At 45.3% G+C, this 19209-nt stretch overlaps 1 protein-coding gene across 17 annotated transcripts in view; it reads right to left on the reverse strand.

Moving 5' to 3' along the window:
• Window positions 1–19209, reverse strand: part of git2a (G protein-coupled receptor kinase interacting ArfGAP 2a) — a 146071-nt gene that overhangs the window by 62409 nt on the left and 64453 nt on the right. For 15 of the 17 annotated variants that reach the window (XM_072480968.1, XM_072480799.1, XM_072480376.1 and 12 more), the window contains exons 9-13: window positions 18536–18587; window positions 15865–15937; window positions 13221–13318; window positions 12490–12601; window positions 7573–7712 (exon numbers count right to left, since the gene is read on the reverse strand). In XM_072480968.1, the coding sequence (XP_072337069.1) occupies window positions 7573–7712; window positions 12490–12601; window positions 13221–13318; window positions 15865–15937; window positions 18536–18587 (475 nt within the window). The remainder of the gene's footprint in view (window positions 1–7572; window positions 7713–12489; window positions 12602–13220; window positions 13319–15864; window positions 15938–18535; window positions 18588–19209) is intronic. The other 2 variants (XM_072481503.1, XM_072480289.1) reach the window with 1 other exon arrangement.

Raw genomic sequence — 19209 nt, forward strand, 5'->3', positions numbered from 1 at the left:
GGGGCCGTCACCATAGCTTGTAGGCTAGTCCCCCTACAGGACGCCCTCTCCAATCTCTTCCACGCCGCTCCCTCCTCTTCCCCCATCCACTTACTCACCATTGAGATATTGGCGGCCCAGTAGTACTCACTTAGGCTCGGTAGTGCCAGCCCCCCGTATCCCTACTACGCTGTAAGAATCCCTTCCTCACTCTTGGGGTCTTCCCGGCCCACACAAAACTCATAATACTCTTCTCGATCCTTTTGAAAAAAGCCTTCATGATCACCACCGGGAGGCACTGAAACACAAAGAGGAATCTCGGGAGGACTACCATTTTAACTGCCTGCACCCTCCCTGCCAGTGACAGGGATACCATGTCCCATCCCTTGAAGTCCTCCTCCATTTGTTCCACCAATCACGTTAAATTTAACCTATGCAATGTACCCCAATTCTTGGCTATCTGGATCCCCAAGTAACGAAAGTCCCTTGTTACCTTCCTCAACGGAAAGTCCTCTATTTCTCTGCTCTGCTCCCCTGGATGCACCACAAACAACTCACTTTTCCCCATGTTCAGTTTATATCCTGAGAATTCTCCAAACTCCCGAAGTGTCCGCATTATCTCTGGCATCCCCTCCGCCGGGTCCGCTACATATAACAACAAATCATCCGCATACAGAGATACCCAGTGTTCTTCTCCTCCTCTAAGTACTCCCCTCCACTTCTTGGCACCCCTCAATGCTATTGCCAGTGCAAACAGTACTTGTGTCAGAGGGCATCCCTGCCTTGTCCCTCTATGGAGCCGAAAGTATGCAGATCCCCGTCCATTCGTGACCACACTCGCCACTGGGGCCCTATACAACAGCTGCACCCATCCAACATACTCATCTCCAAAACCAAATCTCCTCAGCACCTCCCACAAATAATCCCACTCCACTCTATCAAATGCTTTCTCGGCATCCATCGCCACCACTATCTCCGCTTCCCCCTCTGGTGGGGGCATCATCATTACCCCTAGCAGCCTCCGTATATTCGTATTCAGCTGTCTCCCCTTCACAAACCCAGTTTGGTCCTCATGGACCACCCTCGGGACACAATCCTCTATCCTCATTGCCATTACCTTGGCCAGAATCTTAGCGTCTACATTTAGGAGGGAAATAGGTCTATAGGACCCGCATTGCAGCGGGTCCTTTTCTTTCTTTAGGAGAACTGATATCGTTGCCTCAGACATAGTCGGGGGCAGCTGTCCCCTTTCCTTTGCCTCATTAAAGGTCCTCATCAGTAGCGGGGCGAGCAAGTCCACATATTTCCTGTAAAATTCAACTGGGAATCCATCCGGTCCCGGAGCCTTCCCCGCCTGCATGCTCCTAATTCCTTTCACTACTTCCTCTATTTCAATCTGTGCTCCCAGTCCCACCCTTTCCTGCTCCTCCACCTTGGAAAATTCCAGCCGGTCCAGAAAGCCCATCATTCTCTCCCTCCCATCCGGGGGTTGAGCTTCGTATAATTTTTTATAAAATGCCTTGAACACTCCATTCACTCTCTCCGCTCCCCGCTCCATCTCTCCTTCCTCATCCCTCACTCCCCCTATTTCCCTCGCTGCTCCCCTTTTCCTCAATTGGTGGGCCAGCAACCTGCTCGCCTTCTCCCCATATTCGTACTGTACACCCTGTGCCTTCCTCCACTGTGCCTCTGCAGTACCTGTTGTCAGCAAGTCAAATTCTACGTGTAGCCTTTGCCTTTCCCTGTACAGTCCCTCCTCCGGTGCCTCCGCATATTGCCTGTCCACCCTCAGAAGTTCTTGCAGCAACCGCTCCCGTTCCCTACTCTCCTGCTTTCCTTTATGTGCCCTTATTGATATCAGCTCCCCTCTAACCACTGCCTTCAGCGCCTCCCAGACCACTCCCACCTGGACCTCCCCATTGTCATTGAGTTCCAAGTACTTTTCAATGCACCCCCTCACCCTTAGACACACCCCCTCATCTGCCATTAGTCCCATGTCCATTCTCCAGGGTGGGCGCCCTTCTGTTTCCTCCCCTATCTCTAAGTCCACCCAATGTGGAGCGTGATCCGAAATGGCTATAGCCGTATACTCCGTTCCCCTCACCTTCGGGATCAACGCCCTTCCCAAAACAAAAAAGTCTATTCGCGAATAGACTTTGTGGACATAGGAGAAAAACGAAAACTCCTTACTCCTAGGTCTGCTAAATCTCCACGGGTCTACTCCTCCCATCTGCTCCATAAAATCTTTAAGCACCTTGGCCGCTGCCGGCCTCCTTCCAGTCCTGGACCTCGACCTGTCCAGCCCTGGTTCCAACACCGTATTGAAATCTCCCCCCATTACCAACTTTCCCACCTCTAGGTCCGGGATGCGTCCTAGCATATGCCTCATAAAATTGGCATCATCCCAGTACGGGGCATATACGTTTACCAAAACCACCGTCTCCCCCTGTAGTTTGCCACTCACCATCACGTATCTGCCCCCGCTATCCGCCACTATAGTCTTTGCCTCAAACATTACCCGCTTCCCCACTAATATAGCCACCCCCCTGTTTTTCGCATCTAGCCCCGAATGGAACACCTGCCCCACCCAACCTTTGCGTAGTCTCACCTGGTCTATCAGTTTCAAGTGCGTTTCCTGTAATATAACCACATCTGCCTTAAGTTTCTTAAGGTGTGCGAGTACCCGTGCCCTTTATCGGCCCGTTCAGCCCTCTCACGTTCCACGTGATCAGCAGGGTTGGGGGGCTTTTTACCCCCCCTTGTCGATTAGCCATCCCCTTTTTCCAGCTCCTCACCCGGTTCCCACGCAGCTGTGTCCCCCCCAGGCGGTGCCCCCCCGCCCATCCCACCCCATACCAGCTCCCCCCTCTCCCCAGCAGCAGCAGCCCAATAATTCCCCCCTCCCACCCCCCCCGCTAGATCCCCCACTAGCGTAGTTACACCCCCCATGTTGCTCCCAGAAGTCAGCAAACTCTGGCCGACCTCGGCTTCCCCCCGTGACCTCGGCTCGCACCGTGCGATCCCCCTCCTTCCTGCTTCCCTATTCCCGCCATGATTATCATAGCGCGGGAACCGAGCCCGCGCTTCCCCCTTGGCCCCGCCCCCAATGGCCATCACCCCATCTCTTCCACCTCCTTTCCTCCCCCCACCACCTCCTGTGGAAGAGAGAAAAGTTACCACATCGCAGGATTAATAACATAAAACTCCTTTTTCCCCCCTTCTTCGCCCCCATACTCGCCCCACCACTTTGTTTCAAACGTTCTTTTTTTTTTTAAATAACCCGCTCATTCCAATTTTTCTTCCACGATAAAAGTCCACGCCTCATCCGCCGTCTCAAAGTAGTGGTGCCTCCCTTGATATATGACCCACAGTCTTGCCGGTTGCAGCATTCCGAATGTCATCTTCTTTTTGTGAAGCACCGCCTTGGCCCGATTAAAGCTCGCCCTCCTTCTCGCCACCTCCGCACTCCAGTCTTGGTATACGCAGATCACCGCGTTCTCCCACTTACTGCTCCGAGTTTTCTTTGCCCATCTAAGGACCATCTCTCTGTCCTTAAAACGGAGGAATCTCACCACTATGGCTCTAGGAATTTCTCCTGCTCTCGGTCCTCGCGCCGTCACTCGGTATGCTCCCTCCACCTCCAGCGGACCCGCCGGGGCCTCCGCTCCCATTAACGAGTGCAGCATCGTGCTCACATATGCCCCGACGTCCGCTCCCTCCGCACCTTCAGGAAGGCCAAGAATCCTTAGGTTGTTCCTCCTCGCGTTGTTCTCCAGCGCCTCCAGCCTTTCCACACATCGGTTATGGTGTGCCTCGTGCATCTCCGTCTTCACCACCAGGCCCTGTACGTCGTCCTCATTCTCGGCAGCCTTTGCCTTCACGACCCGAAGCTCCCGCTCCTGGGTCTTTTGCTCCTCCTTTAGCCCTTCGATCGCCTGTAATATCGGGGCCAACAGCTCCTTCTTCATTTCCTTTTTGAGTTCTTCCATGCAGCGTTTCAAAAACTCGTGTTGTTCAGGGCCCCATATTAAACTGCCACCTTCCGACACCATCTTGGTTTTTGCGTGCCTTCCTTGCCGCTGCTTTAAAGGATCCACCGCAATCCGGCCACCTTCCTCTCCTTTTTCCATCCGTATCCAGGGGGGATTCCCTTCTGGTTCACCGCACAGTACTTTTAGCCGTTAAAATTGCCGTTGGGGCTCTTATTAAGAGCCCAAAAGTCCGTTACACCGGGAGCTGCCGAAACGTGCGACTCAGCTGGTCATCGCCGCACCCGGAAGTCCCACTCTCTGACTTCTATCGGTTAGCCAGTTCGTTATCCAACTGGCCAAATTTCTCACTATCCCATGCCTCCTTACTTTCTGCATAAGCCTACCATGGGGAACCTTATCAAATGCTTTACTAAAATCATGTACACTACATCCACTGCTTTACCTTCATCCGCATGCTTGGTCACCTCCTCAAAGAATTCAATAAGACTTGTAAGGCAAGACCTACCCCTCACAAATCCGTGCTGACTATCCCAAATCAAGCAGTGTCTTTCCAGATGCTCAGAAATCCTATCCCTCAGTACCCTTTCCATGACTTTGCCTACCACCAAAGTAAGACTAACTGGCCTGTAATTCCCAGGGTTATCCCTATTCCCTTTTTTGAACAGGGGCACGACATTTGCCACTCTCCAATCCCCTGGTACCACCCCTGTTGACAGCGAGGACGAAAAGATCATTGCCAACGGCTCTGCAATTTCATCTCTTGATTCCCATAGAATCCTTGGATCTCTCCCGTCAGGCCCGGGGGACTTGTTTATCCTCAAGTTTTTCAAATGCCCAACACATCTTCCTTCCTAACAAGTATTTCCTCGAGCTTACCAGTCTGTTTCACACTCTCCTCCCCAACAATATGGCCCCTCTCATTTGTAAATACTGAAGAAAAGTACTCGTTCAAGACCTCTCCTATCTCTTCAGACTCAATACACAATCTCCCACCACTGTCCTTGATCGGACCTACCCTCGCTCTAGTCATTCACATATTTCTCACATGTGTGTAAAAGGCCTTGGGGCTTTCCTTGATCCTACCCGCCAAAGATTGTTCATGCCCTCTCTTAGCTCTCCTAATCCCTTTCTTCAGTTCCCTCCTGGCTATCTTGTATCCCTCCAGTGCCCAGTCTGAGCCTTGTTTCCTCAGCCTTACATACGTCTCCTTCTTCCTCTTAATAAGACATTCAACCTCGCTTGTCAACCATGGTTCCCTCACTCGACCATCTCTTCCGTGCCTGACAGGGACATACATATCAAGGACACGTAGTACCTGTTCATTGAACAAGTTCCACATTTCACTTGCGTCCTTCCCTGACAGTCTATGTTCCCAACTTATGCACTTCAATTCTTGTCTGACAACATTTACCCTTCCCCCAATTGTAAACCTTGCCCTGTTGCACGCACCTATCCCTCTCCATTACTAAAGTGAAAGTCACAGAATTGTGGTCACTATCTCCAAAATGCTCCCCCACTAACAAATCTATCACTTGCCCTGGTTCATTACCAAGTACCAAATCCAATATGGCCTCCCCTCTGGTCGGACAATCTACATACTGTGTTAGAAAAGCTTCCTGGACACACTGCACAAACACCACCCCATCCAAACTATTTGATCTAAAGAGTTTCCACTCAATGTTTGGGAAGTTGAAGTCACCCATGACTACTACCCTGTGACTTCTGCACCTTTCCAAAATCTGTTTCCCAATCTTTTCCTCCACGTCTCGGCTACTATTGGGGGGCCTATAGAAAACTCCCAACAAGGTGGCTGTTCCTTTCCTATTTCTGACTTCAACCCATACTACCTCAGTAGGCAGATACTCCTCGAACTGCCTTTCTGCAGCTGTTATACTATCTCTAATTAACAATGCCACCCCCCCACCTCTTTTACCACCCTCCCTAATCTTATTTAAACATCTATAACCAGGGACCTCCAAAAACCATTTCTGCCCCTCTTCTATCCAAGTTTCCGTGATGGCCACCACATCGTAGTCCCAAGTACCGATCCATGCCTTAAGTTCACCCACCTTATTCCTGATGCTCCTTGCGTTGAAGTATACACACTTCAACCCATCTCCGTGCCTGCAAGTACTCTCCTTTGTCAGTGTTCCCTTCCCCACTGCCTCATTACATGCTTTGGCGTCCTGAATATCGGCTACCTTAGTTGCTGGACTACAAATCCAGTTCCCATTCCCCTGCCAAATTAGTTTAAACCCTCCCAAAGAGTACTAAAAAACCTCCCTCCCAGGATATTGGTGCCCCTCTGGTTCAGATGCAACCCGTCCTGCTTGTAAAGGTCCCACCTTCCCCAGAAAGAGCTCCAATTATCCAAATACCTGAAGCCCTCCCTCCTACACCATTCCTGCAGCCACGTGTTCAACTGCACTCTCTCCCTATTCCTAGCCTCGCTATCACGTGGCACCGGCAACAAACTAGAGATGACATCTCGGTCTGTCCTGGCTTTTAACTTCCAGCCTAACTCCCTAAACTCATTTATTACCTCCACACCCCTTTTCCTACCTACGTCGTTGGTACCAATGTGCACCACGACTCCTGGTTGCTCCCCCTCCCTCTTAAGGATCCTGAAGACACGATCCGAGACATCCCTGGCCCTGGCACCCGGGAGGCAACATACCTTCCGGGAGTCTCGCTCGCGACCACAGAATCTCCTACCTATTCCCCTAACCATCGAATCTCCTATTACTATTGCTTTTCTATTCTCCCCCCTTCCCTTCGGAGCCCCAGAGCCAGACTCCGTGCCAGAGACCTGGCCGCTAGGGCCTTCCCCCGGTAGGTCACACCCCCCAACAGCATCCAAAACGGTATACTTGTTTTGAAGGGGAACGGCCACGAAGGATCCCTGCACTGTCTGCCTGTTTGTTTTCTTTCCCCTGACTGTAACCCAGCTACTCTTGTCATGTACCTTGGGTGTGGTTACCTCCCTGTAACTCTTCTCTATGACCCCCTCTGCCACCCGGACGATCCGAAGTTCATCCAGCTCCAGTTCCCTAACACGGTCTCTGAGGAGCTGGGGACACCGGTGGTATCATATTCAATCTCTACTGTTCATTGATATATGCATAATATGAAAAGCAAACACCAAGTGTGGCTTCTTGCTATTGGGTGATGCTGGAATACCTCATGCATAACTGAAATCCCATCTTTGCTGCTTGCAACAGAGCTGCAGTTGGATGTGATAGATCATTCTCAGCAGCTGATATCACTGATAGCCACCAAGCAAGGATGAAAACGCAACTTTGGCATTTTCAATGAGGACAACAATTGTCTTTAAAAATATATATCCTGGAGACTGGTTTTGATTTGATGAAAAAGGGAGTATTCTAAATTTAAAACACTCAACTAGCTTTCTTTCCTTCCTTCTACAAGTGCAAATTTTTGTAACGAACATTGATATGCATAGTATTATACACTTTGCTAGAAATGACCTGGAACTTGATGTTCCTTGTTAATTTTGGACATAATTCTGTCGTACAATTAGTATCAGGGCACCACCTATCTTGAACTCCATTAAAATGACACAGTAGGAGTGAGTGAGTACCTTTGCTCTGTTTGCTTTGGCTGTTGGTTCCTGATCCGTATCTTCATCTGAAGCAACACTGTCATAATCTGGCTGATCGTTGTCATGGCTCTCACTGGCATGTCGATTATTAACACTCTTCAGTACAATCTCCACATTATCTATGTTAAATCAGAAAAAACACAATATTTCACACTGATTGGTCCGTGAAAAAACAAACAAAATAGAAGAGGACTTGCTTGTTACAGCATTTTTTACACAACTACAGACAACAGCAACATTGAGTATGAAGGGTCAGAGTGTACCAGAATGTCTGTGATTACATTATGTATTGGATAATGACCAATAATTGCATCACTCCCTAGTAATGATCAGCTTCACAGTTGTTTTGCCCATGGTTCAATTGAAATGGAACCCTGACAACCACCACTAACTCGGTTTGGACTAAGAAATATTATGACACATTTCTCTGCAAACAATGGAGGAAATTAATTGTGATCATTCTTAAAATAATCAAGGATGAGCACATCACCCAAAAAAAAAAAACCATCCTCCAGCATCCAGCTGCATCTTGAATGCTTAATCTTTAATGCCTTGCTCTGGTATGTTATTCAAAAGTTTTTGCTGAAATTATCATCTCTGTTTCCACTAGTTAACTGAAATATTATTTACCTCAGCAATACCAACTAATACGTCGATCTTATCCACCCATAACCTCGTTCTTCAGACTGTACAACTCGAGTTGCTCTAATTTTTCCACCCCATCCCTTAAGACTTGGGATCAATCTTTAATGCACCCTTTCCTTTGTCTTCTCAATATAATAAGTATTAGCTCCATTAGCGTTAAGTACAAGATAATGTGACTTGCAATGGTACAGCACACATCTTACATGACCCTAATAAGTATCTATATTTCACCCTACATTAAGCTGCTTTATTGTATTACATTTCACAATGAAATTCAATACACAAAGAGGGCAAAGTTCCAGGAGCGTTCAGTCAACAGACAGTTGCCTCGACATTTCAATAAATTCAGGAACCAGTGTGAAATTCGGCTATCAGACCAAGAAATTCCTGGTTTCAAATCCCTTGCTTCGTTCTTCCGTGGACCATACGTTGTGTACCAAGTTTTGTTGAAATCTCGCCATTGGTTTTTAAGATATATTGTTTACAAGCAGAATAATGAGTGAAAACATTACCTTCAGTGGCAGAGGTAACCAGTAAAAATAGACGGGGATATCACAGCATGATGTCCCATGGTACAATGCCAACAAACTATGAAGTGAACAGCCCCTCCTGCCGCTAGTCTTTTCTTTGTCCTCTCACACCTCCCGGTCAAGCTGTCAAGAAGCATATTGATACACAGACACTAACTTCTTAACTGCATACGTATCTTGGTCTAGACTATGTAAGATTTCAGTGCTTCCTCCATAAATGGGCAATCTCTTTTAACATCGCTTACTTACTCGGACACAAAACAAATTCATAATAGGTGATTCCCATTCTTGGATACCTAACGTCCAAACACATGCTTCCCGTTTTAACCATTCACACGCTGTAGAAAGATGTCCAAAATGTCATTAATCGTTTTTGACAGAGTTGTGTAATTCTGATTCTAATGCTAATCTCCATTTCAAAATAAAAACTCTATGTGGTCATTGTCCCTCTGAACCTTTCCTTGTTGTTCTTAATGTAGCATTCTAGACATGCTGTGCCTCCCTGCTTCTTCCCTGTATTTAAATCAAGAATCAACACAATGTTTCTGCAACTCATTTTTCCCTCAGAACTCAAATCTGTGCACCTCCTTACTTTTCCAAGTTTTCTTTCTTCCTAAAATAAGCAAGCTCTTAAAATTCAAAATTGGCATAATCTAATCCCCGCTTCTGAATTTGCTCAGTCTTCTTCGATTATCAGCTGTGACTCAGTTGCCACATTTACATACGAGTCAGACGGTCAAGGATTCAAGTCCTACTCCAAAGACTACAGCACAGAATTTAAGTTGATAAGTGAAGACAGTGTTGCATTGGAGGAGGTGCTGTTTTTTGCATAAGATGTTAAAACAAACAGTGGATGGAATCTTGTGCTTCTGCTGGTGGCGAGTTAGACGTGGGAAGGATATATAATTAAGCAGCACCAGAAACCTGCCACTTTCCCGCCTCCATCAGAATTAAGTTCAGGGTGGAAGGACCCACGGTTGACCTTCCTGCCCTGCCACCTTTAGGAGACCGTTAAATGAGCTGTTGCTGGTATCAACCTCATGGCAGGCAGGCCTGCCAATATGCAGCGTGCATCACACGTAAAACTGTGCAGACAGCTTGTCACCCAAGCGTGAGTCCTCAATCAAAGCCATTCAAGTGCCTGATCAACGGACTCAAAATCAACAATGTGATGGGGATGGGTGGAGTGCTGTTGAAATCCACAGCCTGCTCCTGCACACGCACTCCCCTACACCCCCCCCCCCCCCCCCCCCCACACACACACACCCTTGGCCTGGGTTGCTCCACGATCCTAGGTTCCTGGTCTGTAACACAGCTGAGCACAAGAGCTGCCAGCCTCTAATTGACAAGACCTCTACGCTCCATTGGGGTCTTGATCCAGGGAAAGGCCCATCGCTAGCCTCACCACTTACGCCACTCGCTTGTGGCTTGGCAGGCCTTCCTGAAAAGAGGCAACAAAGCTCTCTTGTCCGGCAGAGCATGCGCACAACGTTTCAATAAGATGCCACCCTTCACCTGCACTCTCGGAGGGACACAAGGTCTCAGGCCACTATTACAAAGAAGAGCAAGTTCTCTCCCGTTTGCTAGCCAATACTAACCCCTCAACCAGCTACACTAGAACTAATTATATGCCCATTATCACTCCGCCGTTTGTGGGACTTTGTGGTGTATTGCAACAGTGACTGAACTTTAAAAAAAATTTTTTTTTTTTTTTTTTTTATAAAGTACTTCCCTGCTGTAAAGGGCTTTTCAATTTCCTGAGGTTGTAACAGATGCTAAATAAATGCAAGCCTTTTTATCAAATTTTTGCAAATCAAATTTGGTGCAAAACTATACCTATTAGTCTTGGACCCTCATCCAGGATTTTCCAAATAAAACAATAAGTCAACTTGATTTTTGAAGAGTAAATGATTCTTTCAGAAAATATTCATGATGCTCAAAGTATACAGCATTGCCATGAGAAATATATAAACTAATTCTGAATAAAACAAAGTACAGCAGGAATGATAAGAATTCAAACAGCAAACTGTTGAATAAAGTATAAAATGCTTTAAAAAAAGGTTCAAAATATTCCATCAGATGTTATGATAAATATGAGAAACAAAACAAGTTAAACTCTAAACATGTAAATAAAGTTGTCATACTGGCATCGTGGCACAGTGGTTAGCACTGCTGCCTCACAGTGCCAGAGACCCAGGTTCAATTCCAGCCTTGGGTGGCTGTCTGTGTGGAGTTTGTACGTTCTCCCAGTGTCTGCATGGACTTCCTCTGGGTGCTCTGGTTTCCTCACACAGTCCAAAGATGTACAGGTTAGAATCACAGAATTTACAGTGCAGGAGGAGGCCATTCGGCCCATCGAGTCTGCACCGGCTCTTTGAAAGAGCACCCTACCCAAGCCCACACCTCCACCTTATCCCCATAACCTAGTAACCCCACCCAACACTACGGGCAATTTAGCATGGCTAATCCTCCTAACCTGCACATCTTTGGACTGTGGGAGGAAAGCGGAGCACCCGGAGGAAACCCACGCACACACGGGGAGAACGTGCAGACTCCGCACAGACAGTGACCCAAGCCGGGAATCGAACCTGGGACCCTGGAGCTGCGAAGCAATTGTGCTAACCACCATGCTGCCACGGTTAGGTGGACTGGCTATGCTAAAAATTGCCCCAAGCGTCCAGGGATATGTAGGTTAGATGGGGTTATGGGGATAGGGCACCAAGGAAGGTTGCTCTTTCAGAGGGCCGCTGCAGACTCAATGGGCTGAATGGCCTCCTTCAGCACTGTTGGGATTCTATGGTTCTATAGTCCTAGATGATCATAGGTTGCTTTCCCCTTTTGAGGGGGAGAGCTGACTAGTGGCAATTTAACATGAGGGTCACCACACCTCAGGCGAGGGCCAAGGTTGGAAATAATCTCGATGTGGAGATGCCGGCGTTGGACTGGGGTGAGCACAGTACGAAGTCTTACAACACCAGGTTAAAGTCCAACAGGTTTGTTTCGATGTCACTAGCTTTTGGAGCGCTGCTCCTTCCTCAGGTGAATGAAGAGGTATGTTCCAGAAACACATATATAGACAGATTCAAGGATGCCAGACAATGCTTGGAATGCGACCATTAGCAGCTGATTAAATCTTTACAGATCCAGAGATGGGGTAACCCCAGGTTAAAGAGGTGTGAATTGTGTCAAGCCAAGAATTGTGCCAAGAAATAATCTCAGCCAGGATTGAACCCTCTCTCCATCACAAACAAGCTGTACAGCCAACTGAGCTAAACCAGCCACCAAACAAGTAATGGATAACTGATGATTGCAAAATAAATCTCATTGATACAGATGTTTCAAGTCATTTGAAAATGAATAGATTACACCTTCTAAAATTTTTGCTTTATTCTTTTGACAACACACATTTCACAACTTATAGGGCATTTTAATCACTTATTTTGTAGTAACGGTTGTTACAGAATGGTCAGCCAGTACACACACTTGTCATTTGCAATGATCCACAATAAACGAACAGCTGAATAATCATGAATTACACTCTGCTATTTTTTCTAACAGTTGAGCAGAAACTGATCTTTAGAAAATTGTACTGTTGGTACAGATTTATAATATATGCACAGTGAATGGGAATAGTATATCAGGATTCTGCATTTTGACTCAGATTCCATTGCAATGCTTTTTAAAAAGCTGATATATTTTAAATTAGTAAAAGCACACATACCTTTGGGACTAGTGATTGGATTCCCTAGTTGTCTCCGTTTGGCATCACTTAAAATATCAATGACTAGAGTGGCAAACTCATGAGCGTTGAATCGCGCCAGCTTCTGTCTTCCCTGCAATTGAAAATAATAAATACAGATAAGAGTCTGAATATGGATACCATCTTAGCAACTTGGTCACGTTGTGAATGGAGACAGTAGTTCTATGATAATCAACTCCCAGAACTGGACTTTTTGAATTTAGTCATGAAAAAGTAAATGTTAGCTTCCTCTAGGCAACAAATTAAAAATCTAGGGCTGGATTGTATCTCTGTAAAACAGGTGAGCTGCTCCCCTGCATAAACAAAATATAAGCCACAATGACTCATGTCAGCAATACCACATCATCACGCCAGTCTCCCAAATTATGGAAGGCGAACCGGTGCAGAAATAGGCAACACGCCTGCCATTTGGAGACCACTAATTAACAAGTCATTAAGCTAGTTAACAACCAAACCATCTGCAATTTTTCATTGGCCACTGCATTGTTTGGGCACCAGACAGTAAAATGTTTGGGACTCTTTCTTCCCTTCTTTTCCACAAGCTGATTTACTTGCACAGTATTCAAACTTTTATGATGCGAGTAAGTGTACAGGTACCAACTGATCACGTGACAATTCATTTGATTAGCTCTTCAATTTTATCAAGATTACATACAGTACTTGAAGCAACAAAGCATTCACTGAAAACTTGCCTGATTCCTAGTTGATGAGTACTCTGGGTTCACAGGAAGGAAGGGAATGACTGTTGTCTCAGTTACCAAGGTGCTGTGGTTCTGAGTTGTCAGCCAAACTGTGCATACAAAAATATGTTAAACGCAAACATTTTGATCCAGTACTGTACACAAACTAAATAGAAACTCAAGGCAACCATCAATGTAAAGAGATACAAAGGGATATAAACTGTATTGGAAATTAATTTTCAATCAATCTCTTGCAAGATTTAATATTCACCTGAGGAAGGAGTGGGCTCCGAAAGTTAGTGATTCGAAACAAGCCTGTTAGACTTTAACCTGGTGTTGTAAGACTTCTTACTGTGCCCACCCCAGTCCAACACCGGCATCTCCACATCAAAGATTTAATATGATCAAGCTCTGATCATGTAACAAAAATTAAAATGACTAATGAAACAGCTTACTTGTGACTTTACATGCTAATGTTGTGTTCATTATATCCAAACAAATATCTGTGCTTTCATGAAAATGTCTGGCGGCAATCTAGAATGCTATTTAAATAATCTAAAATATATAAATTCCTAATTTGCCTGTCACACCCAAATTCTGTTGTCACAATTTGGTAACACATTTAAGTGATTGATAAATAACTTGAGTAACAAGGGCGGCACGGCCGCACAGTGGTTAGCACAGTTGCTTCGCAGCTCCAGGGTCCCAGGTTCGATTCCCCGCTGGGTCACTGTCTGTGCAGAGTCTGCACGTTCTCCCCGTGTCTGCGTGGGTTTCCTCCAGGTGCTCCGGTTTCCTCCCACAATCCAAAGATGTACAGGTTAGGTGAATTGGCCGTGCTAAATTGCCTTGGGTTAGATGGGGGCTTAAGTAGGGTGCTCTTTTCAAGAACCGGCGCCGATTCGATGGGCCGAATGGCCTCCTTCTGCATTGTCAATTCTATAACACTTATGCCTGTATTTTGTCATTCCTAGGTTTTCTATCTCCACCTCCCCCCTCCCCCCGCAAACCTACATTGAAAGTGCAGTGTTCAAGTATCCACAGTGAAATTGGTCTGAAGAAGCCTGCTGCAACTTTCAACATTGCTGTTGACCCCCCAGCCCTTACCAAGCACCAAACATCCAATTTTGCTGGTTGCAATCTACTTGCTGGAGAAAAACATGGTCTTCTTTGTAACTACTGTCCATGCCACCAGCCTCCACTGCTCCTATTAACTTTCATCTTCAAAACCGTACTGCTGGTCCCGCATCTCACCTCCTTATTAAGTTTGAAACTAAAGATTTGTTTTTGGCATTAAAAACACTTTAAAGATAAATCACTGGTTCTCAGCTTAAGTGAACTAGCATCCATACCTTGCTGTACTCCAGGAAAGAATGTTATAAGAGCGTGGGGAAACACAAAGTCTTGGCAATAGTTCGAAGGTTGGGATAACATGATCAGACACAAATAGGCAGCATAGAGCACAAGGATTATGCACAGCATTAGTAGACTCAGGATCAGTGCATCTCAGACCCGTGATCATTTTATAAACTTTAATTACTCTATTTCACAAAGTGACAATGAGTGAAATAGAGAGCTGGCAAATGGCAAAACAGGAGTGGCAAAATGAGTAGCAGCAGCAACATCACACAGAGAGACTATTTACACTAATTTACTGTGAGCAATCAAATCAGAGATATTCTCTCACTCAATCCCACTCCCCCCAATCCAACCTTGGCGTTCTGGTCCAGCATTCCTTCCTCAACCAGAAAAATAGGTTAAATCATTCATCTTGTCATGTATGACATAAATTGGCTGTTGCATTTGCTTAGATTGCCAGAAATACCTCATTTTAAACTAATTCATAGCATGCAAAGTGCTTCAAGAAATTTATAAGAGAATTGATAATGTACAATATAAATAAAGAACAAAACATGTACATTAATTTATTTCTAATTAATCCTGAAAAAGGACAAGATCTGTAGCACCCCTTAATCAAACCTGACTTCCTAACCCATCAAGCCCAGTAAAACCTGGCAAACTGAACTTCCAGGAACTAGATTTCGGCTTGGAGTAAAGATTAATTAAACATTAGAGGTTCTACTTTGAGAGGCCCATGTCCAAGTATCATAGCTACTGGGCTATTTTCCCCAAAACTTTGATGTGCGATGAGAAAACAAGCAGGCTAAACTGGAGCAGATGATTGCGCTGAGCAGATCGGCTCAAGGGTTCACCAGGCGGTGGCAACCGTTCCTCGACTACCTAGCGGAACGTTAGAGGGACGATAGATGACCAGCAGCAGCAAGGGGGAGGGGGGGTAAATTGTTTGGGTTTTTGGAGGGGGAGAGGGGGCGGGGGGGGGGGGGGGGGGGGTATTACTTCGTGTTATTTGGTTAGTTTACCATGTTAGTTACACAATGTTATATTGCAGTTATCATGTTACTTGTATTTTTATTTCTTTGATTTGTAAGGGAAAAAATTGTGTTTGAAAACTTTAATAAAATATATTTTTTAAAAAAAAAAAGAGAAACCAAGCAGGCTATATGAGAAAAAACGGTGAATGCTAAAAAAGAGCCACGGGAAAATTCAAATAGATTATTGAAAGCAGAATTCTCTTTTCGCAATGGGAAGCAAAAATATCGCAATATTGGCTTACAAGTCACAGCTGAATCCTCACCTGCATCAGTCTCCCTTCGATCTACTTCATCATACACATCCATAGCTAGCTCCTCAAATAAGTGATTACTTAGCTAGAAATAGAAGCATAAAGAGCATTTTAATCTACTTCAGGAAAAAAAACCACAACTGAGGTGCAACAACATAAACTATTCACTGTGCTTTGAGGAAAAGTTTAAGATGCTATTTAATATACATTCAACATTAAACTGGAGAGGCAGTTTGAAAAACACTATGAAAAAGAATAAGGATCTAAATGAACGAACTGCACATTGCACTTAAAGATCACTAGGGCTTTAACTAAGTCCATTTTCTCTCCAAGAAATACCCACTCCCCACCACCCCCAAAAAACAAAATCGGTAACATCTTTCTTTCCCTTTGCTTATTTTGTGAGTGCAAACTAAATGAAGGAAGGTGTTTCAATTACTCCTAACCGGAGGAGCCTTGCTGCCAATAATTCCATAGTTACTGGGATGGTCAAATAGCAAAAATGGATAAGGGAGACTGTTTAGATGGTGACCAATCTGAGACAGAGCCCTCCCCCCAGCTGTCCAAGTGGTGAACTAACAGATGCGATGCTGGTGAACTATTCCTGCAGATGTGAATGCAATTGGTTGATTGCCTAAAGAACATTACAACATAGTGTTCAAGATTGCACTCATCACCACACATGGGAAAGGTGCTAGAAAAGGTGACTCGAACAGCTCCTGTCGTGATGATTGTATGAAAATGTCATATTTTATATTTTTTGCAGTAATCTTATTAAAACCTGGGTTGATATGCATGCAGACAGTATAACTGCCAGAGTGGTGGTTAAGGTGTCATAAAAGTGGGGGTAATTATTGATTTGCAGGTGACGTGTTCTGTTAATAGATCTTGAAAACCATTTATTTATTTACAGATAGCTAGCTAATGGAATTTTATTTACATTTAAAGGACCTCTGTGGTGTAGATAATTTATATGGGGTATTGTGTTTGGACCTGGCTAAACAAATCAAGGGACATCTTGTAAGAAGAGACAAAAGAGTACCCGATGCTGTGGGTACAGGTGATGTAGTTAAATGGGAGGGGTCAGGTCTGTCTGAAAAGAGTTGGTCCTAGAACTCTCAGCTGAACCGAGGTGTTTCAGTTTGATCCTGAAAGGTTCTCTCTCCAAAGATTCTGCACAGAGAAAAGCAAATAGAAATCTGGTTGTTACCATCATTCACGAGTGGCATTTGAAATATATTGATTTGTTTAATTGGAATATAGTAGCAGGTTTAGGAAGTTACGTTTTTCTCTTTTACTTAAGAACTATTGTAATGGTTAACTGTAAAGCTATTTCTTTGTTGCTATTGTAGTTAATTCTGTGTTTAAATTTAAGTTTATTTTAACATAAAAGATACCTATTGGTCAGTGTTATTACTCCTGTGGGGCAGTAACAGTTCTTCACAGTTTTACAAATTGCAAAGAGCTGGGTTCTTGTCCGGGATCCTAATACTGTCCATTAGTGAAGTCAAATGTTTGAACCATGGGGCTAAGCCAGTTTTTACACTTTAGAAAGAGTTAGATGATTCCGTGAACAAATGAGCAAGAGGTGAATGGTGAAGTTTTTTAAAAATACACTTCTACATTTCTAGCTTATTTGAAATTGGTCTGGAAGTTTCACATTATAGACAAGGTGAAAGAACAATTATGTAATGCTGTAATCATGATAATTGTGGCATCAGCAGTAGGCAAACTAATTAGGCCAAATGGGAAATTAAGCAATAAAATTGCAGGTATTATTAAGTTTATAGCTAGATGATACTTGTGCAATGTGTAAAGTGTCACAGATACTGGACTCAGGTGAAACAATATTTCTTCCTTGTGGTCTTTGCCCTGTAAATCTTCTTTCCCTATTCCCCCTCTTGTTTTATGGGTTGCGTCCCTCCTCTCATGTTAAGAGTATATGCGAATAAACTAGCCCTCAGAGTTTATCCCATCTCGAGTTTGCTGTGGGGTTATTAATAGAAATTGGATCACACCGAAACTGAGGTATTGGGAAATACGTTTCCGTTTATAAAGGAGGAAATTAAAATCAAAACATCTGCGGCGAAAGGAGAAATCAAGGCCATTTAAATTAAATCTCCTACTGTCCGTAACAAAAGTTATTAAACATTTTACAAAGCTTTTCTAAGATTTATTTGTGCTTTCTGGGAACTTGATAAGCAGGATAGTATGCACCACGAATGAGGATGCATAATTATAGAATCCCTAAAAGGCAGATGGAGGCACTCAGCCCATCGAATCTTCCTGGCCCTCTGAAAGAGCATCCTACCTAGGCCAACTCCCCCACCCTAACCCTGTAAACCCACCTAACCGGCACATCTTTGGACTGTGGGAGGAAACTGAAGCACTTGGAGGAAACCCACGCAGGCACAGGGAAAACGTACAAACTCCACACAGTCACTCAAGTCCAGAATTCAACCCGCGTCCCTAGCGCTGTTAGATCGCAGTGCTAACCACTGTGCTCCAATGCTGACCTTGATGAAAATGAGCACAGGAAACCAAAATCATTCCAAGCATTCATGTAATAGGTATTTTACTATATTTTTTTTAAGGCTCGGATTCAAATTTAGGCTCTTTGTATGCAAGACTTGTATTCTGCCACAGGACAATTGGGCTGCAAGAGCCCAAGAAGAAAACTCACCGACTGTAATTTTTTCTTTGCTGCTTTTGCTAGTTCTGACAAATCTAAACTGCTGAAGACAGAAGATAAAGAGCACCATAATTAATGAAGTAACATAAACATTAAGCAGTATTCTATTTTTAACAGCTTTTTGTGATGGTGAGTTGTAAACCAGGGCCGCCATCAAGTTTTGGCAAAGTTTTAGTGAAATGGGGCGAAATTCTCCCCAAACGGCGCGATGTCCGCCGACTGGCGCCCAAAACGGCGCCAATCAGACGGGCATCGCGCCGCCCCAAAGGTGCAGAATGCTCCGCATCTTTGGGGGCCGAGCCCCAACATTGAGGGGCTAGGCCGGCGCCGGAGGGATTTCCGCCCCGCCAGCTGGCGGAAACGGCCTTTGTTGCCCCGCCAGCTGGCGCGGATATGACATGTCGGGGCAGCGCATGCGCAGTAGGGAGAGTCTCTTTCACCTCCGCCATGGTGGAGACCGTGGTGGAGGCGGAAGGGAAAGAGTGCCCCCACAGCACAGGCCCGCCCGCGGATCGGTGGGCCCCAATCGCCGGCCAGGCCACCGTGGGGGCACCCCCCAGGGCCAGATCGCCCCGCGCCCCCCCCCCCCCCCCCAGGACCACAGAGCCCGCCCACGCCGCCTTGTCCCGCCGGTAAATAGGTACTTTAATCCATGCCGGTGGGAC

This window comes from Scyliorhinus torazame, chromosome 1 (assembly GCF_047496885.1).
Source record: "Scyliorhinus torazame isolate Kashiwa2021f chromosome 1, sScyTor2.1, whole genome shotgun sequence".
Lineage (NCBI taxonomy): Eukaryota > Metazoa > Chordata > Chondrichthyes > Carcharhiniformes > Scyliorhinidae > Scyliorhinus > Scyliorhinus torazame.